The sequence below is a fragment of the Anneissia japonica genome, unplaced genomic scaffold (assembly GCF_011630105.1).
Source record: "Anneissia japonica isolate Jap-2015-1 unplaced genomic scaffold, ASM1163010v1 scaffold287754_len4335492_cov202, whole genome shotgun sequence".
Classification (NCBI taxonomy): domain Eukaryota; kingdom Metazoa; phylum Echinodermata; class Crinoidea; order Comatulida; family Comatulidae; genus Anneissia; species Anneissia japonica.
In genome coordinates this window covers 1,558,010-1,584,136 of record NW_022705543.1, presented here as the reverse complement: position 1 = coordinate 1,584,136, position 26,127 = coordinate 1,558,010, and the positions used below count along the sequence as shown (strand labels likewise).

Here is a 26,127-nt window from a genome sequence, read left to right as displayed (position 1 = left end):
CTCATTATTCATCACAAAATATGACTTGTAAATGAAACGGGGTTCAATTAGTAATATCCACATGTTAATGTTAAATGACACGTTTTACATTTTATCTTATAATGGAACAATTATAGAAATTGTTTAATGTCCTGTCCAGACTATCAAATTTTATATGACAAAAACATGTGACATGCCTAAATATGGTCATGATGACATCACATCATGATCATACATGGGTTCATCGCAGCTATACACCATTTTTGCCAAATTTGAGGACCTGGCAACTACTACTGAGAGACTTCAGGAGGCCTAAAATTTCGCTCTACGTAGTTACCATTATGGATTAATTCAACTAAATTACTAACGAGCACAAATATTTTAAAGAGTAAAAAGAACGAAACGTTGATTTTAAAAACAGGTCTTAAAAAGCTATTTCAATGTTTAAATACAGTAATTAGCAAAATATCATATTTGTTGTCTGCTGCTGCTATAGCAAAAGTCTAGCGGCGCTATTTGTTGCGCAGTTCTCCATTTCTAACTAGCCAGCTGATCAGGCTATTCCTCTGGAAGTCCATCAGTGAAAAGTTGTGAGACGTTGGTGGTGCTGTTTCAAAATAGACCCGATAAAATGGTGTATACAGTATATGGTCATACAACAGTTTTCTTTTAAAGAACATCTGATAGACTGGACAGAGCTTAAGATAAACTTTCATTGATATTCTAAACTTTCATTGATATTCTAAACTTTCATTGATATTCTAAACTTTCTTTGATATTTTATTCCATCAAGTGTTTCAGAGAGCTCAATTTTACAAGCTGAAAACGCAAATGTGCTATGGTCTGGCCTGTGCACATTCCCATGCATTCACAGTGAATCCGAATTTTTGGATCGTAATGCCTACTGAACAGATTAGAAAATCGAATCAATATGTAAGAATAGGGATGCTGGCTTTCATTTCGATGTGAATGTTTAAACAAAGAAATATGTCATCATGTGACAAGGGAGAAGACCGAGTTCCTCATTTTTTGGCAGAAAATATATAATATGTATGCATATTTTTGTATGATCGACTCCTTCTCAATTCATATTCCCATTCATCTTACTAGTGGGCCCTGCACTTTGAAAAACGTTCCACTGGTCCTGAATATGATACTCAATGTACAGGATGGGTACTTTAAAATACTGATATATTGCAAGTTACAAATAATTCAGATGGGAATTGAATACACGGCCTCCGGATTTACTAACCTTATATTATTCCACTAGACCACCAAGATTGCTTTGGTGGCTAGCTATCAGTAGTTATTACAACAGAAATTTGTGCCAGGAAATTTTCGACAAGAGCAAGAAATACTCTGAAGTTGTACAGATAAAATGCGTACAGCTTGTGTTAAATTTTTGACTTCCTGTATGATCTGTATTTCAAATGTAAATAGCTGATAATGTGAAAGGTGTACTCTTGTTACAATCTCTCACTGTTCCTCATTATCCCACTAATCTAATTTCACATTTTTTTTGCTATCGCTTGAGCAAACGGATTCTGAAAAATCTAGCCTCATATGGTTTCATTTAGCGTTTTATAAGACAAAACTCAGATTTCTATGAAAGAACAACTGTTAATTATGCTACGGAAGAATGAACAATTGTGGCAAAAATTTTAATTTGAAAAAAACTTAGGGTATAATACATTTTAATATGTCTTATAGAGGCTTAAAATGACCCAAAAAAATTCCCAGTTTCTCTAGGCCCCTAGGATGTTAGCCATTGAACTCTGCAAGAACTCTCAGACCCCATTGCCAGACCACTTTGGGCCCTTCTCCCTTCCATCCATTAGGAAAATCCTGGGACTACTCCCAGAGGGTAGCTGCAAGGCACATGGGAATTAGAAGGAGAGATGCAACTTAACAATACAATATTGCAGTAACATTGCCTTAATTGGAATTTAACCAAATTGAGATCAATCAGAGATACATAAACAGTATCATTGTTGTGTAAAGTTGCAGAGCTCCCAAGTCTCCCAGATTGCCCTGGAGTCTCCGGGAATTTGGTTCATCTCCCGGAAATTCCACATTTCCCCTGGGAATTTAAATTTCTCCAGGATTTTAACAGATTTTCACAATTACGGCTTATGCTTAGCTAAATTTTCCCATTCTTGTGCATTAAATGTGGCAGACATAAGATTCATTTAACATTCTAGACAGCAATAAGGTATTAACAGTGACCTAAACCTGCCTAAGCTTCTTTTTTTTTTAATTGAGCATGGCAATAAACTTGTACACACATATCCTTGTACATACGTTTTAGCTAGTACACGCGTTGAAAATTCTCCAGGAAGTCAATTTTGACAAGTTGGGACCCCTCAGGTTTTTTTGTTTTTTTTATTTCAACTTTTATTGCTTCATTTTAAAACAAATCATACATGGATACATTCTAAGAAATCTTTTTTTTTTCCACAAAGCCACATAATGAATAACCTGAGGTTGCCTTAACCCTCTGGATACCGGATTCTTTTGTAGTGCAAACTCTTGAATACCGGATTCTTTTGCAGTGTAACAAGGTTTTTTGCGTTTTTTTGAGTATATGTCCTTCTGGTGGATTTCTGGGAACTTTATGTAAATTATACAGAAAAATGTTTCCAAAAACAAAGAAAGCTTATAGAATAAGCTTTCATTTAATGTATAATTTATATTTTTAGGATTTTTTTTTCATAATATAATATAATATAATATAATATAATATATATAATATAATAGAAATGACAGAAAAATGCTACATAAAAATCGTCAGCAAAAACCGAAAAAAAAAAAAAAAATTAGCCAAAAAAAAAAAAAATTATAGCCAAAAAAAAAAAACAAATATAAAACGTTCCTATTCCACGCAGTTATATAATTTATTTACCCAACCATCCATAACTATAAGCACGATCTTTCCATTCAAAAGCGTCGACCACCCTCACATTTCTAGGCCTAGGCTCATCTTCATCAAGAACATCTCCGCCGTCAGAACTGCTTGAAGCCCCACCGTCATCATTGCTAACAGGCACGTCTAAGTCTCGCACATCTAAAAACTCACCTTCATTGCTGTCTGAATCAAAAATCAGGTCAATCGCTTCCTCGGCTGTGTACACATCTTGTGCGGCCATTTCGAAAAATTTTTGAAATTAATAACGATTTCAAATTGATATTTCTAAAAATTTTTATGTAAGCACATGTGAGTTCTTCACAGATTTCGAAAGAAAAAAGCTTCACGCATGCGTGTTCAAAATTTCTGACGTATTGGAGCTAAAATAAAAACAGAAGAGCGATTTGAAAACCACCTATTTTTTAGTCACTAAATTTCGACTGCAGTCGAAAATGGGAATTCTCGGTTTGAGGTCAATTTCGACTACAGTCAAAGACGGTATCTAGAGGGTTAAAATGAACCAGATGGGGACCATTCAGAAAGATGCAACTTAGCAGTATCATTGTTGTAAGGTTGCTTTACTCGGAATAATCTGAATCGTTGTAACATGACATACTCAGAATGAACCAAATGGGGACCATTCAGAAAGATACAACTTAGCAGTATCATTGTTGTAAGGTTGTTTACTCAGAATGATCTAAATCGCTGTAACATGCCTTACTCAGAATGAACCAAATGGGGATCATTTAGAAAGATGCAACTTAGCAGTATCATTGTTTTAAGGTTGCTTTACTCGGAATAATCTAAATCGCTGTAACATGCCTTACTCAGAATGAACCAAATGGGGACCATTTAGAAAGATGCAACTTAGCAGTATCATTGTTTTAAGGTTGCTTTACTCGGAATAATCTGAATCGTTGTAACATGCCTTACTTGGAAAAAACCAAATGGGGATCAGAGTTACAACTTGTTGTAATGCTGCCTTATTTGTAATGAATGGAACAGAAAGAGAATGTGTTAATCAGTATAACTTCCGGCTGGACTTTCAAATGTTTTGTCAACTTTAATGTATCTCAATTTTGTTTAAATGACTTCGGTGGAATTAATAGAGGAAGTATCAGAACTTGAACAGTATTTCCCTAATTCAACAGTTGGAAGTGTTTACTGTAGTTCTTTGAAGTTGATATTAGAAGTATTTTTAGTTTAAATATAACCCCAGTGGTTTAGATGGCCCACCTCCTAACTTCAATGGCACATTCTTTAGTATGCTTTATAACCGTAATTTTACTCTGAAATGTTGTTCTATTTGTAATTTTACTCAATGTTGTTTTATTTTTAATATTACTCAATGTTGTTTTATTTGTAATTTTACTCAATGTTGTTTTATTTGTAATTTTACTCAATGTTGTTTTATTTGTAATTTTACTCAATGTTGTTTTATTTGTAATTTTGCTCAATGTTGTTTTATTTGTAATTTTACTCAATGTTGTTTTATTTGTAATTTTGCTCAATGTTGTTTTCTTCGTAATTTTACTCAATGTTTTCTTTGTAATTTTGCTCAGTGTTGTTTTCTTCGTAATTTTACTCAATGTTGTTTTCTTCATAATTTTACTGCACACTATGGTTATTTACATCATTAGTTAAGAATCCTTCCATTGTTCAAAGAAATTTGAAGTCATAAATTTCTTAATTAATTTCTTAATTTCACTACATAATACAAATAATAATAATTCTGGACAAATACAGTCATTTTGTATTCCAGTGCAAAAAGAATTTATTAGTGATCAAAGGAACATTGTATCATTTATAGACTGTCTTCGAACTTTAAGACACACACTTAGACAAAACACAGCAAAGCACCCCAAATTGCTAGTTTTAGATAAAATAATTTAAATCATTATTCTCACTGGTTATATCATGGTATTGGTTCATCTGCATTAGTCCATTTTGGAGTATTTTCTTAAATCTTTTTTTCATAGCATAGATTATTGATTTGGTTTCAAGGCCTTTCCTATATTTCTGCTTAAAAAAACTTGTGTATTATTTTAAGAAAATTACTGAACGTTTAATTTGTTTAACAAAATTCCAAATATTCCCTAGCTGCTTTAAAATAGAACGTCACTTCAAAAGTCTTGTTTTTGACACATATGAGGTTGAAAATGAAAATATAAAATCCACGAAAAAACATGTTTTGCGATTGCTTCAATTATTATTATGAAACTGTTTTAACAGTACAAGAAAATGGGTGTAATCGCAATTGAATATCCTCAAACTCAGGATATTGGTTAAAGCAAACGACACAAGCCTACACTGTATGATCATAACTTCCATGTAAATAGTTTTATTGTTGTATGTATCCTTGTCTTAATAATAGCATCCTTGTTTTGAGTTTTGATCATTACTATGTGGTGTCATCTTTACACGGGACAATTAAACAACATTCATAATTCTCTTTATGCTAAGTCATAGTTTTTTATGAGTAAACATTTCTTGAAATCTCCCTAAATTTCGTTTGTATGCAATGTTTTGATTTGTGAGTCAATGTCAGTTAATAAGAATTATAATGCTATTGGACTTATAACACATTGTTGGAATTGAAAAAAATGATAATGTGGATGGATGAGTTTATTCGGTGTAAACACCAAGGATGAACCATGAAAGTCTGAAGAAAACTTATTTCCAGTGGGATCCTTCTGGTGGTGATTGGGCAGTACACCAGAAGACAATCTCCTACTATTTTCCATATAGCATACTGTGTTCTTTAACATGCACATATAAGTAGGCCATAATGCACACAGTCATCCCAAAGATGGTGCGTTATCCTAACTTGTATTTCAGCCCTCCAACTGAAATACGAGAGCAATGATGAGGACTCAACCAGAGACAAGAGATCTCCACAGTTCAACTCCGACAATGGCTACTACAAAGCCGCTCTCTTGTGATTAACAGGACACACCAAGAATTATTTTTTAATCTAGATCTAAATACTATTCTACTTTGTTTTAACATTAAGCAAAAGTGGTCACTGCCCTTTGTCCAGCTACTTTTTTCGCTAACAATTTACGCTTTCGCTAACTGGTAGTTAAAGACCCCCCCCCCATCCCCAATTGGTTTGTCAGTCGTAGTCACCTGCCCTTTGCCCAGATTTTCTTTTTTTTCCCCCATTCTTCTGGGTAACGATTATTAAAACATCTGAGCAATTTATATCATCATACAGTATAAATCAACACCCGTTCCTATCTCGGCACCCAGAGAAAGAAGAGGGAATAGTAGTGTCGTCAGGTTTTTCAGCCTGTAAGGTTTTTAATTAGCACCTCCCCCTCCTTCAACTTATTTCTGAGATTGCATACTGCACCGTATACTGTATTATCTGTTTCCTTTTTTTTAGGACGAGTCAATTAGAAGATGGACAGGGTTCACATTTTTACTCAACAATGAAGTATAGTAATATGACAGGTCTAACAAAAGCTGCTTACACCAGCTACCATCCAGGTAAGTCACTCAAGGTGCATCTTGTAGACCTGTTAAGTAAACCAATGTAGAAGAGTCACCTGGGGTGGATACAGAGAGGAAGGGGAGAAGGGGGTGCAGACGGTGCAATCGCACCTCCCTTGTTCAATTTCAACCATCTTTTGCTTTGGGCGAGTCCAGTGGCCAAGAGGTAAGGTGGGGGCGCTGCTAACTACAGCCTTAACATTGGTGGTGGTTCCTGCCGCTCATCACCTGTGGTTCAGTTGGTAGAACAAAGTCTTCTTGAATAAAGACTTAAAATTGAGGTCTAGCGTCTACATCTGGCTCATGTGCACTTTAAATCTTTTGGAAGGTGCAATGGGTTATGGGTTACCTTTACATTTACCTAAATTGTATTAAGAAAAATAATTGTTGTATTGTATTGTATTTTTATCATTATGAATATATAGTACCGGTAAGATTTTCAAAGTGTAAGAGTGCAATTTCCGGGCACCTAACAGTCCATATTCTCAAAATTTCCTCAGCTCAGCCCCGACCATTGTGGTGCTAAAGTAGTGTGGACACTCACGCACCCCCCTACCGCCAAATCCTGTATCCGCCCCAGGTCACCATTATCAATGTTTAATATTAATTATTATTATCAAATGTTACTATAATTGTATTTTAGAATAGGTCATTTTTTTGGTCTAAGAGGAAATAAGAGACATTCCCTTTATGCTTCGCTTGTCTTTTTGAGCAAGGCACTTTATCTGCGTTGCTTCTCTGCACCCAGGAGAGTAAATGGGCACCTGGTGGGCTTGCGTGCTGCTACGCTAATATGGCAGCAACACGAGCATGTGAACCTCAATGGCCAAGGGAAAACATAAAAGAACTTAACCTAGAAGGAAAGTCACTATATAAATGCTAAATAACAAAATATAACAATATAAATAAGTAATACATTTTACTTTATTGGAGGATCATAGCACCTTTAACTCTCTAACACCACCAAAAAATTCTAACCTTTATTATTTTTTTTTTCAGTTGGTTAGCCATGTTTTATATTATTTAATCCTGCTTGTAATCCCGTAGGAATTAATGATATGGTTATTTGGATCCTCCTATTCGGTCATCCTATTTTGCCACCATTTTGCACTTTGTAGACAATAATCCGCTTTTATCAGGAGCGGAAAAAATGCTTTCTAGTTCTACAGGATTAATATGTAACCGTTATTAATCCTCAAAACGCAGACATCAGTGTTGCTATAATTAACTTTCGGAGTTAAGTGGGTACTAATTGAAGTCTGTCAGATCGTGACATTTAAAATATCTAAATTTCAGGAATCACTATATTAGCAGTGGTGTGCTATATATTTTCTAACTGTTAAAAATATATTGTATATTGCAACAATTTGAGTTTACTTTTTTATATTTATCATTTAAATAGTTGGCTTGACATTTATGCTCTGAACTTTTGAACCTTGAAACTAGAGTTGAAATATGAAATCCCTGGGAATGTCTATTTGCATACATTATTTTATTTTTATTATTGTGTTGAAATTTTATTTCTGTAAAAAGATCTGAAATATTCTGAGAATCATTTTATCAAATGTGTTGATATTGCTTCGAGTTATCTTTTATACTGTCAGTCTTCACAAACAGTACATGTTCCCTGGAAATGGGGAGAGCCTTCCCCCACTCCCGTAAGCAAGAATCTCCCGGAACATAACCTGTCTCCCGAAAATTCCTATGTTTTTACTACTTTATTTTCAATTGTCTAACGGAAGACATTGCCGATGGGAGAAGAAAGTTCACGATGGGAATTTTATGAGTTTATTTTGATGGCATTGATGTTGTAATTATAGAATCATGAAAGGAAAAGGAACTGCAGAATGGAGGATACAGCAAGTGAAGTAGTGTTCCTTGCAGATTACAAATGCAACTTCTCTGAATATGTATCAAATTCTTCCATTGTCCAGAAAAGATTCTATCTTCTTTGCTCTTTGTGTTTGGAGATATTTATTGTAGATATTATTGTTGTGTTTTGAAGTTAATTAATTTTCTCAACTTTAATGAGAATCGGAAATGAGAAAATCAAAAGTAAAGTGAAAATTTGTGCTGTCGAGACAATTTCATGGCAAACAAAGTGTTTGTAGATCCCTTTCTTTCTCCTTATCTTTTCTTCCCCACTCCCAAATTTCATATGAAAAAAAAAATTTTTCTCAAACTACAAAAATACATCTCTATGAAATTCTGGACTATATTAAAAGTTTGAAAACTATGAACAGCAATCTATTGGGTGTGTCCAACAAGAGTTGATGGAAGTACTTAAGTGATGGAATCGTTTATGGAAGTGATTAAAGTGATTATGAAGCTCTTTTTGCAACAGCGATTGGTGCAACAGTTTTGGCTTGGACTTTCATCCTTGAGGGTGAGGGTTCAGTACCCTAGTGCAAGTTGTTGGTGTCCTTGCTCTAGGAATTTTATCTATTTTTGTCCCTCTCCACCCAGGGGTATACATTAATGTGGGTACCTAGGAGATTGGAGTGCCAGAGCACAAATTTATTTCGTGCAGCAAGTTATTGAATACTCCCCCAGGGAGTTGAGTCCATAGGCATCTTTCCAATGAATGGGGTAATAATGTGAAGCGCTCTTCACTAAGTTGTGTAGAGCACTAATATATAAATCAATGGCGGATCCAGGAATTTCAAAATAGAGGGGGTCCTGGAAGGGGCTTTCATAGATGAAGGGTCTAGACCACCTCAGCCCCACCATGTTTGGGGCTTATGTAAGGAATTTATGATTATGACACTTTTAGATGGCTGGAAATGGCACACTCGGACTTCAATTTGAATATAATTTTTTATAATTGTTAAAAATTTTAAGGTGGCCGGGTGGCTGCTTCCCCTCCCCTTTTGAATCCGCCACTGTAAAAACATTGTTATTATCTTAGTCACTTATACAAGAGGGAATGTTTACCCTTATATTATTAGTCTAGGTATGTGAATTTTGCATTCTACAAATAAGCCATCAAATCTTTGATGAATTAAAGTCTTTGTCTTAAGACTCTCAAGTGTTTATTCATGCATATATCTAGTGTTGTAGAATGTTTTACTTCATTTCAGAATTTTAAAAGCTGCTTGTTTTGGGGAATTTGGTGCCTTCATGACTTTCTTTTTTAAATTGTTAAATTATCACTCATGCCCCCGCATTAAAATTTCTTTTTTCAATTTGCACATGATAATAACATTTTTGCCGACTAATGATTGGTTGGATCCCAAGATTTTCACGTTCAAAGTGTGAAAAAGTTAACATCGAATCATTGAGTAGGTTGAAGTGCATTTAAATGTAAACATCTGTGCGTTCACCATGTTAACATAGCTAGACTGTACATATACTGGTCGCACAACGGATGTGCGAATAACCACTTCCAAATGCTTAAAATGAAGTACATGCGTACTATTTATATAAAATATTTATTTTGTCTGCAAAAATCCTGGTTTTGTATTTGAAATTTATGAATTTTTTTAAAAAGCGGCTCCCTCCTAAATTTTTTAGCGATAGCATTTATGTTCGTTACCTCAAGACAGAATTTTTCTAATCTTTTTTAAGACTTCTTATTTTACAACCTTCAAGAATCCAATCACTAAACATCAACTTTTGTGGTTTCAAATATTTGTCATCATACGCAAAACCAACAGTTAATTTTAATTGAGAATGTATTGTGGTCATTACTTTACTTATTAGTTAAGGATGCTGGAAATTGAAAAGCAACAGATGGGGTTGTCACTGTTTAGCTACCTAATTACATGTTTTATGAAGGGGCAATTGTTCAGTTGACATTTGAACTCCCCTTGGGTACCAGTCATCTATGCTTGATGTCTGAAATGCAGTGAGATCTTACTACCAGCCCAAACCTCAAGGCTGTTGTAAACATAGAAATATCATTGATCCTTATGTTTCTGCGCCATACTTGCGTGTGCAATCAATTTTTACAATGGGCGGGTGCGTCTGGATATAAAATTACCACATCGAGTCCAATTATGAAATGAATAACTCGGGATCATTTCATTTTTAATGCAATAGAACGATAGAAGTGGACTGACTTTTTATGTGATGTGAATATGCATGAAATAACTAATGTAATGTTTTATTTAATAATAGTATTAATAAATTTAGCTTTTAGGTATATAACAGGTTGTTATAATTTATCACTATATTTCTTTCTCAAAGCAAGTTCCTTTCTCAATAATTGTGTTGTATTTAAGGTTTAATGTATCCTTTGTGACTGGGCATAACGACCCACAGGTGGTTTCCAAAGTATATTAATAAATCAATTTATAGTATTTATTAACCCTCAGAAATTACAACAAAATCCTTTTGTAGATTTCCTTATTTAAAAATATCGTAAATTTTGAGGGAAAAAAAATTCAAAAATGAACCAAATATGTTATTAATTTCATTGGATGAACAAACAAATAAATAAGTTTTTACTATTTTACAGAGCGTTACTATAAATCCTAAAATTGATTACTACTAGCCATTTTAAGGGTCTATGTGAAGACATTTTAGAATTTGTATTATTTATGTATCCGTTAATAGGTCAGGACATTTTCCCTCATTTTAATTTTCAACTCAAAATTATTACCACACTTAAACACAATTTATTCGAATATTGAACATATTTTGAAGTGTATTTTAGTACAACATAGACAGTAATATCTTTATTCTGTTGTAAAGGTACATTTTTCTTTTTAATCAAACACTACCATAAATAGCATTACTGTGGTCTGTGATGCACCCACAGGGAAAGCAATGGCTCTCCACACCACCATTTTGTTTTTCTCCCTTAAAGATCAATGACCTATAAACTTCACTTTTTAAAGCTCTGTACACACTATAGCGGAAGTTTGGCGTAGCGGTTGAGGTTTGGGCTTTCAATCATAAGGTCGGGGTTTCGAGTCTCCGCTGTGCAGATTCGCTTGTGTGGCCTTGGGCAAGGCACTTTAGCTACATTGCTTCAGTCCCCCTAGCTGTATCACTGGGTACCACCAAACTGCTGGGGACTAACCTGCGACGGACTAGTGTCCAGTCCAGGGGGAGTACAACTCTCATCCGCTTCACACTACAGAAACTGGGGATAAGCTCCAGCCCATGAGACCCAGTGGCTCGGAAAGGATTTAATAGTTTAGTACATACTATCAAATTTTATGTGAAATTTGTTTTGTTTTTACATATATGAGTAAGACGATGTCGGGTATCTTACCCGTACAAACATGCTGATGTCAGCACATCCATATGTGGGCAAATTACAAGTATTTGTCACATGAAGTGTGATTGTGTGAACAGAGCTATATACCATGATAAGCATAGGTTGAAGGATGTCATTAAACCCTGTCCACACTATAAAGGTTTAAGTGAGAATTGTGTGTTATTTTTAATGAGTAAGATGATATATATATCATACCTATTACAAACATGCTGATGTCATCATGTTCATGGGAAAATTACAGGTATTTCCAGTGTGATTGTGTAAACACAGCTATATACCATGATAAGCATAGTTTTCTGTGGAAAAGATTTTCAGTTAGGCATTTCCCGATAGTAGTTTCTCAACAGAGGAGCATATTGCCAGAGTCCACATGCACTCTTTCTTTCGTTCTTTTCCCCCTTCTCTTCCTTTTTCATCAAATCCCATTTCTCTCCCATGTGCTGAAGCCATATGTAACTTGTCCACCCTATTTATTTGCATAATTTGGAATAATTGGTCACAAGATAAATTCAAAAGTTTTCCAAAAATAAATCCTTAAAAAAATCCCCTATAGAAAATCACCACATGACCCATAGTAGAGGTAGTACGAAGACGAAGACGGAATTTTGAGACTTGTCAATCCGGTTGCAGTGTGTTAATAATTCATTTCCGGTCTGAAGAAGGAAAACATCGTAAATCAACCAGCACTGACTTCAAACATTTGTGGGAGTGATAAAAAGTCCTTGAAAGGAGTAGGGCTGTCATGAAATGTACTATTGTGAACTTCCAAGTCATGTTATTAATCATAGTCATTGAAATATGTGTTACATTACTATATAGTTTGTTGTCAGTGTGTAAGAAGTAGAAATCTACCAATTAGATTAATAAGGGTTTTTTGTGGTCTGACCTTTAAAAGGATCTCAATATTTTTATGTTATTGGGACCATGAGAAAATAATTCGGCTAAGATATTAAGAAGGTTGCAGCAGCAAAAACGTATCCCACAAACCCCACATCTTATTTCTGTGTGAGATTTAAATGATAGAAGTATGGTGGCTAAGATTTCACCTTCCAATCCAATTGTCCTGTTTTCAGATCCTGGCAGTCATATTGTTAGTTTATGATATCAATTCAATTGACAGGAAATTTTAGAATTGTTTTCATTACCAAACAAAATCAGCAAATACTTGATGTATCACCCTTGTTTAATTAAAACAGAGTTTACTTTAAAATAAATTGCCACAGAAATCTGAAATAAACTAACATTTTTAACCCAAAAAAAAAATGTTTTAATTCAATTAAAAGTAAAATAATATAAATATGTAAAAAAATAAAATATGTTTATTGCCAATTAAAAGATATTTAAATAATACAAAAATCTGATGGTATTCTTAGAAAAAAGTCTGTAAATAATTGAAAATTATGTCAAATCAAGCACCATCCCACATAGTAAGCAAGAGAATCAGACTTTGGCGAGTAAAATTAGTGATTATATAAAAATAAAAATAATTAGGTCAAATTAAAAAATATTTTTCAGCCTCATTCAACAAAGGAAACCGTAATCACTTTGTCTGGACACAGACTACAAGAATGATGTCAAGTTCGAGCTCAAAGATTAAACAGAGGCCAACGTCCTGAACTTGTAATAATGAATATAATTTAGTGAATTTTGCATCTTCTATTTAAAAATTACCTGTCGTCAGTTTGTGAAATGTGGGATAGCTATTAAATGTAGTTTTAATGAGGGAGTATGCAAACGCCAATCTCATCGGTAGTCACAGTTGCGACGCAGTCGTACACTAGCCCATATAAATTCCGCACATTTTATTTTAAGTCTCACAAAGTGTCTTGGTTATAAAGCATTGAGGATCCAATAATAATCAGCATTGATGGATATACTGACTGAGGACATGTTTTAAAGGAAGTTGACAACTATATGATTGTAACAATATAATTTTTATTTACTTTCGTTTTTATTTTCATGGCATTGAGTTTTAAATTTAGGCTCCAGAGGGGAAAAAAATTTAATATGTTGTACAACTGATTTTTCAAAGACACAAAAAGCGTATTTGTCGAAAAACTAGGGAACAGTTAATGAGATACAGATTTTTTAAATATTTAAAAACTGGGGGAAAGGTGGAAAAAGAGTGGTTTGTCAAATATGCTTTTTGTGTCTTAGAAAATCAGTTGTTCAACATATAAAAAAATGTATTTCCTCTGAAACCTAACTTTAATAAAGGAAACAGTGGTCAGTCCCTTTCGCCAAAGGCTGTTTGCATTATTATAGACACACCCTGTGGGTATAGTTAAAATATTCATGGTCCAAAACTTCAAAATCAGTGATGTTTTAGTTGATGATTGTTTCATATTCTGAATTCAATATTAAATAATTATACGTTTCTTGTACGTGTGCCGATTCCTGATGTGTGTACTGAAATAAAATCTTTGACAAAATCCCAACACATGTTGTTTTTCACATTTCTTACAATTCGATTGTAAATGTTCTCGATAGTAGAAACAGCATCAGTTTGTTAGCATGTTAGACCACCCTTCAAGCAGTGGATATCGGCAATTACTAGCACCCGACTAAGTTAGTAATTTTCGATGCACTGCACTCTCTGCAGCTCATAAACTCTGTTAATCTAATTGCGTGCTCGGGGTCTGGTTTCATATCAAAGACGTTTGGTACGATTCGTGAGCTGGTTACCTTGAGTAATTATTAAACAGCGTGATAATTCGTTGTCTTTCCGATTGTTTCAATTGATTCGGACAAATCAAAGTAGGAAATGATTTCCGTTCTACCATTTTATTGAGATGCTTATGAAGTAATTACTATGACAATAATGAGGTCAGTTATGGACTTGGTAGGGGCTAAAGTATGATAACTATTTATGGATGAGTCACGTTTACTTAAGGATGATGATCACTTTGCAATGATGATTATTATTACTGACTTGGAGAATGATTTGATTTTGTGACTGATTAAAATCATGAGGCAGATTATCATGTTGTTTTGTTGTTATATTTTATTATTTACAGCTCTTTTAATTATTGTATAAAGTTTTATAATTCAATTTTTGAAATTCATTGTGTATGCACATGGCTATGTAAAATATTCATTATGTTAGACTTATTATATTATGCCAACAAGACCTCTAAGTGCTTCACATTACCCCTGGTCATTGAATCAAACACATATGGAGCATATTTTTAGCTCCCTGGGGAGAATTTTATTATGTTATGAGTATGTATTAACTCGGGAAAATGGCAGTTGTTGGGCCATAATTAATTCTACATTTCATTGTTTTTATTAGAAAATTGTCAAGTATGTTCTAATAAAGAAAGGTGCTATTAAACATATGAAAAATATTAATTAGATTATAATTATATCAATATGGTACAACTTTGGATGATTAAAAAAGTTACACACAATATAGTTTTTCTAGGTTCATTTTTAGTGCATTTTGTCTTGCATGTGATGAATTTGTACCATACATGATGTCATACTCTAATCCACTAATAGGTCATGAAAACGAGTATAATTGTGAAACTGGCTTCTACTTTGAGCCGAAATCCTATTGCACCTGTTGGAATTCAAACGCACCAGACTTGTGCATGAGAATTTGTCCGATTCTGTCACTTTGTAACCAATACCTGTTAAGGTGACAGTCTTTCGAGTAATCGTGTGATTTAGGGCAACAAAAAAAAGGACAAAAGAAACAAACATTGGTAGTTGCAGTGTTTGTTATGTTGTATTAAACTAAATACCTATACATTGAATTAAATTTTTACTGTTATTAATTTTTAATCATTTATTTGTTTGTTTGTTTCTAATGCTTTTTAAATATAAAATATCCAATGTAGTGTCAAAATTCCAAAAACAATTTGCATAAACTTTTGCTGATGACATCATGTCATGACCATAGGCACATCATGACTATATATGGGCATACAACAGTTTGTCAAACAAAATTTGATAGATGATCACCAATTTGACTGACTTTAATAGCCCGGACATGCTCTTGGTGAAATCTGTAGCCATTAAGCTTCCTGTAATATTGTTCGTTTCTCTAACTACATATCTAAATTAGTACGACAAGTTCACAATATAATTATTATGTGGATAGTGTGGGACTCTCCTTTAAATAATAAAATATGATGTCTGTTGCCTAGTAAATGTTGTATAATATTAGAATTATTCAATTTCATTTCCACCACAAACAAAAAAATTATTCAACTTTGTTTCCTTTATTTTTGGCAACATTTGAAACTGGATCTAAAAAAACAAATTTTTGTTTAACTGATGCTGTGATATTAACAGCAGGGTGAGATTTTAACAATGGCCCTCCTGCAACCATCTGCTTAACCAAATCCTACCTTCAGGTGTTAAGTTATTACTACTTTAATACATTTGCTTCTAATCTAAACTAATCATTTTTTTGCAGCTAATAAATTTGGCAGAAGATCGTGACATACACCAATATGAAAAATTTTGACTGTGTCAGTTAAATTGGTGTAAATAAGGATAATATTTATTCTGATGTACTTGCTGCTCTCCATAAGACTACCATAGTGACTGTGGTATACAGTAAGCCAACCCCACTTGAACATAAATGTGGCATAATTTTTGGGGGTGTTGGGTGGGCTTGTATACCAGAGGAACTACCATATGTTATAGCGTAACATTGATCATTTTGATTGAAGCTGTAGCTTGGTGGAAAGTTGCTTACCCTTTTAACAATAATGTAAATGTACGCAAACATGTGCATTTGTGGCACAATGGATGTGGCAAAGACAAGCTAAACCAGTCGCAAGTCATGTTTCAGAGAATATGGCCAAAACATGCTGGAATTTCAAATTTTAAAAAATCTATTTTGCACTAAACTAAACTTTATATATTTATACATCATACTATGCTGTGATTTTCCTCATTTTCAATGTTAAAACAACACTTTTTAAGGATTTCATGATAGTTTCTCCATGAGAAATTCCCGAAATCATAAACTTTGCAGGGTGATTTCTTATATATATTGTTCTTTAAACAGCTGCATGTTTAAACGCTCTTAACTTCGTAATTAAATGTCGGATTTGAATGATTATTTTCCCATTTTATAGCTCTCATTCTACTGCTTAACCCTGTATTAATAACTCAAAATCGATTTTTGCGATGAGTGACTCGTCTGTCTTGTCTTTGCCACCACACATTTGTTGGGCACGCATATACAGGTATTGCTGGCCGTATTCTGATTGGTCTGATGTTAAGTTTGATTGACACCCCGGAAAGTCCATTGCGGTCAAGTAGTCCTAATAGATTTTTTTTTTCCACAAAAACAAGAACTCCACATAAAGACTCATAACAAGACTCAATTTATGTATAAAACATCCCATGTGTTTGTCTTGTGAAAAGGAATGATACTTAAACCATGCCAATTGGCAATCCTTGACTCTTATGCCTAATGTGAAAAAAATATATATATTTATTCTAATAATTATTAGTAGCTAGGCTATTATCTGTGAGACATAAAAGTGAATAAAATGGATAAAACCCTTTGATTTGTTGGCGACAGATATGTTGAAACTAATTATTAAAAGATGTTTTTTTAATAGTTCCGCATGCCTAGTAGTCAAGATGGTCGTCTGTTTAGTTTTTCATTTGCATGTTGCCTTGTTAAGTCAAGCCTTAATCCTGCTAAATGTCCACAAACTCTGTTATTAGTAAAGTCAATTAAACTAATCTTGTATATAATTGCATTACTAGTTTTTCATAGTAAACGATGTACGTTTCAATGTAAACAGTTTGTGAACAGAATGGACCTGTGTTAATACCATACTATTGTTTGATAGGTGATATTTTGCATTATTTTGTCAATGATGGTACAATAATTTTTATTGTGGTATCACAAAAAGTTATTTTATATTGTTATTATTCTTTGTTAATTTTTATTGTAATATTTCTGTTGAATTTAAGTATTATTATTTGTTAGTTTTTATTGTAATATTTCTGTTGACTGTAAGTGTAATATTATTTTGTTAATTTGCCATACTCTATATAATAAAACTAATAAGTTAATAATATTATTGTTATTATAGTAATATTATTATACTGCACAATACCTCACATAATATACTATTAACCCAAGGATATATGCAGTACATGGTCTTATATGTGTAGACACCCCTTTTTTCGAAGTAATTGGCGATTAAAAATACAATATACTCATTCTACAATTCAAATCAGTGATACTTCAACCGAAATATACGGTACTTATGTGAGCAACAAATATAGATTGAAAAATATACATAATGTTATTGTTTCTTTCCAGAAGTTGGCCTGCACTGTTGGGCCCTTTGTACCAATTGCTAGCCTGGCCTACAGTAGACATTTCATTGGATTAATACCAATGCGAAAACAACACATTTATTCTGTACTTTTGATTCAACAGTGCTTTATATTTGTTTTGACATCACAGTGATGTCATATCAAAACTAACTGTATGTTGGCATGGTAACAGTACTCTGTGATTTATGATTAATTATCAGTGGCTAATTATAAATATTTTTGATAACAAATAATCCCTCTCAGTTTTTAGATTACTTTCTAAGAGCCTATCAGTAAGCTTAGTTGAACTATATGAGGTACTGTTTCAGACTATTTCAGTCTTTTGGTATGACCAGTATTAATATGAATTATTCGCTGGCTAGTTTCCAGCGAACACAACCAGGAAGGAGACTTGGTTACAAAATACTAAAAATAGCCTGTTGGGGTGTGTATAAAAAAAGACCATTAAGCCACACATGCTCGTAAGCTACATTTTGAAAATAAAACTGTCAGAGATGTCTGAGAATGACATATATGAACCTTTTAAACTTTTGTTGCTATTTTTCAATGCCAACAAAAGCCATCAAAAAACCGCTAAGAGATATATTGTTGAAAAATTAATATTTTATACTGGTCTTCCTCCATTTAAAGACCACATTTGGCACTTTTAGTGGACTTTAGCAGCTTCGGTCTCTAGAATGATAAAGATAAAAGACATCTTAAGTTAATTTGGCACCACAGAAAAATGTTTTTTAAACTGGTAGTAGTCTTTAATTAGAGGAAGACCTGTATTGATTTTTTTAACTTTGTTTTAGAGACTTAAGGGTCAGAAATGGCCAGGTCTCCACTCCAAGCCTAAAGAGACTTGTTTATAGAGAATTGAGGGTCTTTTTAAAAATTATTATTTCATTCAACAGCAAGTAACTTGACACTTGAAAGATGGAATTACAGAGGTCCCAATTTTCCTGGAACTCCCGGGAGTTTCCCAGAAATTGGTACGGTTCCCCACACTCACGCAAACAAGCAAAAATCTCCTGCAAATTCAATAAAAAACAAATCTTTTGTTTTACTTAGGCCTGAACTTCAGTTGCCGGTTTTTGTTTTTTTTTGCAGCCTGACAGTGCCATTTCCGGCTTCTAAAGGTGCTTATTCTAGAAAAATGTCATCACCTTAGCCCCAATCATGGTGGGCCTGAGGTGGGCGTGGCCTTTCGTTTGTTACCTACACTTTTTCCTTATAGAATATATAGCACCCCCAATGTTCTGCTTGCCAGGCGTCAATAAGAGACTTGTTTATCAAGCATCGAGAGCCAAAACTTTCTACTCCACATCTCTTATCAAGTGTTCCATAAGTTTCAGCTCTCGTAACTCCCGAAGCCTTATTAAGAGACTTTATTAAATAGAGCATTGAGTGTTCCATATTGATCAGCTCTCCACTCCCGAAGCCTTATTAATACCCCTTTTACACGGCCATGGTCAGAATAAACCTGTTTGTTTCGGAGTGATCCCGGTTGCTTTTCCCATTTACATCGAACGAAAAAGTCTGAGTTGATCCCGAGCTGCACCCATTTTACACCGGCAGCAAACGCATGTTCAAATACCACCCTTAATTTCGGTTGTGATGGTGTTCATCAATTCGCTTGAGTTGCTCGCGTAGTGATGACGCCTCATTAGTAGACTTAGTTTATAGAGCATCAAGAGTCCAAACTTTCTACTCCATAAGTCTATTATTGACTGTCCCAAATGATTAGCCCACAAGGTGGATCACCCTTGGTAAATGTAGAAGTGGTTGGCGCATCGGTGTGGCTTGGACTCCCAACCCCGAGGTCGGTGGTTCAAAACTCTCGCTGTGCAAATCGCTTGTTTCCTTGGGCAAGGCACTTTATCTACGGTTGCCTCTCTCCACCCAGGAGTACAAGTGGGTACCTGGTAGGTTCCAACACTGCGCTGATTACTAGCCGCAATATTATGGAGATATAATTTAATTTAATAATTTCATTTAGTGTTCAATGTGTTCCATATGTGTTTGATCCAATGACCGAGGTAATATTGTGAAGAGCTTAGAGGCTTTGTTAAGGCATTAAGCGCTATATAAGAACGACATATTATTATTTATTATTATTATTAAATATGATGGTGCAAAAATGTAGTAATTGATGGTCTTGTGTGAGTTATAACGAAAATATGTTTTAAAGCGATATATGACAACGTAATATCTAGCGTTACAGGTCCTTAAGAATTCTCTCATGTGATATAGCAGTAGTTCATCACATGGTTTAAGAATGTGAATTATATGTCAAAATTGTAAGTTGCTTTATGAGTTCAAATTTCAGTTTATTTAAAAAAAATATTAATTGTAATTTATTTAATGGTGTACTTAATTTTTTTTTCTGTTGTTACAACCTATTCATTGTTGTTAGTTGCTGGCTTTTTTATGTTGTTAACTGTTAAGTGTTAGTTTGAGTTTACTGGCCTCTGAATTCTATGATATTTAACTTATTAATTGTTGTTAGTTGTTGGCTTTTTATGTTGTTAGCTGTTAAGTGTTAGTTTACTGGCCTCTGAAGGACTGTTAAATGTGGTTGTTAGTTTACTAGCCTCTGAATGGCTGTAATAGTGTTGTTAGTTTACTAACCTGAATGCCAGGATTTTTGACACTAGCAGGTTATGACCATTGACAGGCTTTCACACCTGCTAAATTAAATTTCGCCAATACAGATCTTCTTAGGGCAAAGGTTGAATCAATACACACATTGAATTCACTAGTGTCTATGTGTTAAAACACCGTCACAGTGTTCTTCTGCTTCCTTTGGCAGGTCTACAAGCAAGCGTCACAAGACATTGAGACAGTACAGGTCGTTGAAAAGAAGGATGACCTTTGACCTCAGTCACCTGCAATTGACAATCATTGCCACAGCCTTACTCAACCAGACCGTCTTCCTCAACACTGTGTTGCTGTCATTCGTACTAAAGCATAATGTAAATATATGGAGATATGCATTGCAATGAAACAGAGGCTTATTTTACGCTTTTTTATGCTTTTTACCTGCCCGTCATTTTTATGTCTTACTTTTTATGAAGTCTTTATATCATACATACAGATTTATTACTCCTGACAATATAAGTCTTAATATATGCATTTGCGTGCATGTCATAATTCTTATGTTTTTAAAGCACATACATGTATAATTTATAAACATGTTTTTATAAGTATGTTTGCTTAACTCTTTCATGATTTTTTCTATATGTTTTCTAACTGTACAGATCCTAAGGTCTACCATTGAAAGTCTTTCATGCTTTATCTGTATATAGGCCTATTATATAAACTTGCAAATACTGAACGTAATAAGGTTGTAAGGAAGTAATGGTTTTTTTTATACACACGTTTGTGTATAAATTACCATTTTATTGGTATTGCTTGTACTTATGATTGTGGTATAGGAATTGGTATATTTTGTTTTAAGCTTAGTCTAAACTGTTAAATGTTCTTTGACAAATTTGGGTACCTTTAATTATATGGGCATGATGATGTGATTACACCCAAATATGGGCATGTCACATTTATTTGTCGCATAGAATTTGTTGACAGAACTTTAGTATTATGAGCACTAAAGCCCTGTTCAGACTATCAAATTTTGTTTGATAAAAACATGTGACATGCCTAAATATGGTCATGCTGACATCACATCATGACCATATATAGGCACATTACTATATATGGGCACATCATGACCATATATAGGCACATCATGACCATATATAGGCACATCATGACTATATATGGGCGTACACCAGTTTTTTGTCAAAGAAAACTTTAGTGTGGACAGAGCTTTAAGCTTTGGTTATGTGTGATTAATCTTTTGATTTCAGTTGATTATTCCTGTCAAGATTAAAGAGAGGGATAAGTAATTATTCTTGTAAAGATAAAGGAAGGAGCCAGTGGTTTTATGATTGAAGTGTTTATCATTTACATATCTGCTGGTGATTCTAAGGTGAATCTCATATGTTGTGATTGCCTTCTGCTCCCTTTTCTATTTTCAACTATATAATCAACACCACAACCACTTGAGAATATCAACAGGTGACTTGACCTACATTTATCAATCCGCATCCTGAATACACCTGTAAATGAAATCACCTGGTGTCTACTTTATACCCGTCATTGCTCGTTATTTATTATTGGACCTACCATAAACCGAAACGGTTTCCTTAGTGACAGACCTCACCTACACCTGAACAGACAATCCTCCAAAAAATACTGTCAATTCCTTCAGACTGCAACCGAATAATATATTTTTGATGTTTTTTCAATTGGAAATTAAATGTCGCTAATTCTATAGATCAAATCCTACATTGAAAGCCTTATAGCTTTTTATGAAGGATATTTTTCAAGTTTTATAGACATTCAGTTTAGGGGAAAAGATTGCTGACATTCATGAATTTATTCGAAAATTTAATCATAAATCAATGCTTAAACATGAATGCTCATGGGAATTTTCATCTTGCTTAACACATTTTTTGTATTGTTGGAATAATACAACAGTGTAAACAACAATTTCAACAATTTTGATGTTTTTTTTTTAAAAATGCATTCCATAACTAAAGTAATTCAGTTTAAAATTCTCATTTGTTTTTTAAACTTTATGAATATGCTAATTAGCTATTTGAATAATTATGCAGCTCAAAATTTTTAGTTGCTTTTTATCTATGCAAACTATCTATTTTGCTATTCTTGTGTTTCTCAGTAATCTATTGTGTACAGAATTTAGGTGTCATGTATTGTTTATTATTATTGTATTATTATTGTGTTATTGTTTAAGATCTATTCAATTTTACTTTGAGAATTCTTGCATTCCAGTTTATTTTATATTATTATTCTTTTTATTAATTTTATTTTTTCATTAGTGTTTTATAAATATTATTTTATTGTTAGCATATAATTATTAATTATAGTTTTTATTATTTTACAAGTATCCTTTTTTTTCAACAAATGTCCACAGAAATTGAATGATTGGTAGCTAAATAGTTAGGCCCAATAAACATTTCTTTAAATCAAACAGCTAAGAATATGTAACTTTAACTCGTTAGGAAGCATTGCTTTTAGTAGCTTCTGAATCTTTCACTGCATACTCACCAATCGTTTTATTTACTTATCCAAAAATACATCCCTCTTCAGTTAAACTACTTAACCACGCACTCGTGTTTCCTCGGTGATAAGGCTACGAGCCTGTTATGTAATACAAGGAAAGCCTTTTCAACACCAAGCACACCAAGCCTCGCTGCGTGTTTCAGTGTTTGTTGCAGAGTTTCTCTTACAGTTGCTTGCGAGCAATCTTAAGGACAGAGAGGAAGTGTTTGACCTTCTGTACTTAGGCGAGGAAACTCAAATAAGGTTCCCCACAGGACCACTAGCGATGACTCATCTACTTAAAGAGCTTATAACTTGGTATCTTACGCTGTAAAATGTAACAAATTCACATTTTAAATTAATTTTTTAAAAAATAATTAGTGGAAACCATGTTCTTTTTAATCATCCGATCCTTTGTATTTTTTTTTGTAGCTTTGTGCAATACAAATATCTTTCATTATTAACTTCTGACTAAATTTCTCAGTTTAACTTGTATTAAATTTATTGTTATTCAAAATGTTGTTTGATTTTTATAATTTGTTTGATTTTTTATGTTTATAATTTCATCCCTTCAAAGTTTACTTGAGCTATGTAAATAGCCGTGCCTTATGCATTTGCGCCAGCATAAACACATATTTGGATATACAAAGCCCATCCCATCGTTTGATGTCTACAGGCAGCAATGCATCACACGAAAAAAACTTGTGTCCAATAAATCATTGACTACTTGGCATATTTAGAATAGAACTTTTTATCGTTGTCCTATTGCTAACAGTCTTTTAAATACAGGCCTATCATTGAAGTAATTGGTTTTAAATTTATATTTTCTCTGTTGTACTGTTAGTGAATGTTGTTATTTTAAATATTAATTATTGTTTTGGAGAAAAACAGTTCATTAAGCATTCATGCATTTTAGAATCAGAAGTATATTTGTTATAAATTTTATTATTTTTAATGGTAATGGCGATATGCTTACTATTATTATTATTATTATTATTATTATTATTATTACTATTTTGACTATTATTATTATTATATTTAGTATTTTTGTTTACTGTGATAGTATATTTTGTTTATGAATTAATTACTTTTGTAGGTGTCTGTACATTGTAAATTCTATTACATTGTTTTTACCATTAATTATAACCAAAACGTATTGTTTTTAAAAGTTATATTTATTATAACTAAAAAGTCTTGTTATTGTATGATTATTATTATTAATGATAATTATACAAATTATGTTTACATTTACATAGGTTGTCTTTCAGTTCCACCAAGACAGAAGTGACTTACAAGTACTGTAACTCCCAAAGCAATAAACCCTTGTATGTTGTATGTGTGCTTTAGAAGTTATGGTCACCCTCAATAAAATTTATACAAAATAAATTTTGCAATTATTTTATTATATTTTATTTTTAATATTGTACTAATAAAATGTATATAGTAAGTCTTTGGTTATATTGATATTGTAACGAATTGTATTTACAGTGTTATTAGCCCATGGTTCTAAGTGCTTTTTTTTTTATCATGAAATGTGTTTTCTGGCCTTGATTGATTGATTGATATCAAAATAAGTTTTATAAACAGTTTTCAGAAGTTATATAATCAAGGATGTTTAACATTTATATAATTACTAAGCATTTACTGTATATGCATTTCTAATATTCAAGTGATGTAAACTGTTTGTACATTGTTTTTTTTTTCTATTCACTATTATATTATGTCTATTATTATTACCTGTATTACTAATATTTTTTATAATTATTATGGAACCCCCATGACATTTGGATAGTGGACCTTATTGAATTTGAGTGTAAAGGGTTTCTTTACTTAAAATGCCATGGTTTAATCTACGTTCAGGATGTTGCCTCAGTTCATTAAAGTACATCTCTTCACAGTCGTTTATCTGCTGCACCAAGAACAGAACAGAAACCTCGTCAGATATACAAAGTACTTTCTTTATAATATAATATTGTACACTTTTGGACGATGTGTGTAAAAAGTTGAACAAAATATTTAAAAAGTTTTGTCTGTAAAAATATTTAACATTTGTGATTTTACTGTTCAGTACATGGTATAAACGAAATAAATGCAGCAGAATTTCATTTGTAGAAGTTCAAATCGTTTCTTTAAGCCACATTTACACTAGACACGATTACGACACGACAACGACATATCATCGCGTAGTTTATACACTGCGCACATCTGTATCGTGTCTAGTGTAAATGTGGCTTACTTTGGATTCATGTTTGGAAAATCAGAAGATCAAGATAACCTGACTGACTCATATAGTGATGATCTTGTTCATGCTTTTAATATTATGATTTATTGATGTGATTTTGTTGAGAATGTTACTTTGCTGATGATGTAATTATGTTGTTTTTGATGTTGTGATGATTTTGTTGTTGCTGATGATTTTGTTGACAATGTGATTTTGTTGTTGCTGATACAATGATTTTGTTGTTTTTGATGTTGCGATGATTTTGTCGTTGCTGATGCTATGGTGATTTTGTTGTTGCTGATGATGTTATGATTATGTTGTTGCTGATGATATAATGATATTATTGTTGCTGATGATGTGATGATTTTGTTGTTGCTGATGATGTGATGATTTTGTTGTTGTTGCTGATGATGTGATGATTTTGTTGACAATGTGATTTTGTTGTTGCTGATGATATAATTATTTTGTTTTGCTGATAATGTGGTGATTTTGTTGTTGCTGATGATGTGATGATTTTGCTGACAGTGTGATTTTGTTTTGCTGATAATGTGATGATTTTGTTGCTGATGATGTAATGATTTTGTTGACAATGTGATCTTGTTGTTGCTGATGATGATGTGATGATTTTGTTGACAAAGTAATTTTGTTGTTGCTGATGATATAATTATTTTGTTCTTGCTGATAATGTGATGATTTTGTTGTTGCTGATGATGTGATGATTTTGTTGACAATGTGATTTTGTTGTTCCTGATGATATAATTATTTTGTTCTTGCTGATGATGTAATGGTTTTGTTGTTGCTGATGATGTGATGATTTTGTTGAAAATGTGATTTTGTTGTTGCTGATGATATAATTATTTTGTTTTGCTGATAATT

General features: G+C 33.1%; 1 protein-coding gene across 8 annotated transcripts in view; it reads left to right on the top strand.

The window, feature by feature from the left end:
• LOC117105807 (tubulin polyglutamylase TTLL5-like) overlaps window positions 1-25,135 on the top strand; it is a 134,444-nt gene extending 109,309 nt beyond the window's left edge. For all 8 annotated transcript variants that reach the window (XM_033247090.1, XM_033247092.1, XM_033247094.1 and 5 more), the window contains 2 exons: window positions 6,273-6,376; window positions 20,719-25,135. In XM_033247090.1, the coding sequence (XP_033102981.1) occupies window positions 6,273-6,376; window positions 20,719-20,747 (133 nt within the window). In that variant the 3' untranslated portion in view covers window positions 20,748-25,135. The remainder of the gene's footprint in view (window positions 1-6,272; window positions 6,377-20,718) is intronic.
• Window positions 25,136-26,127: the final 992 nt, after the last annotated feature.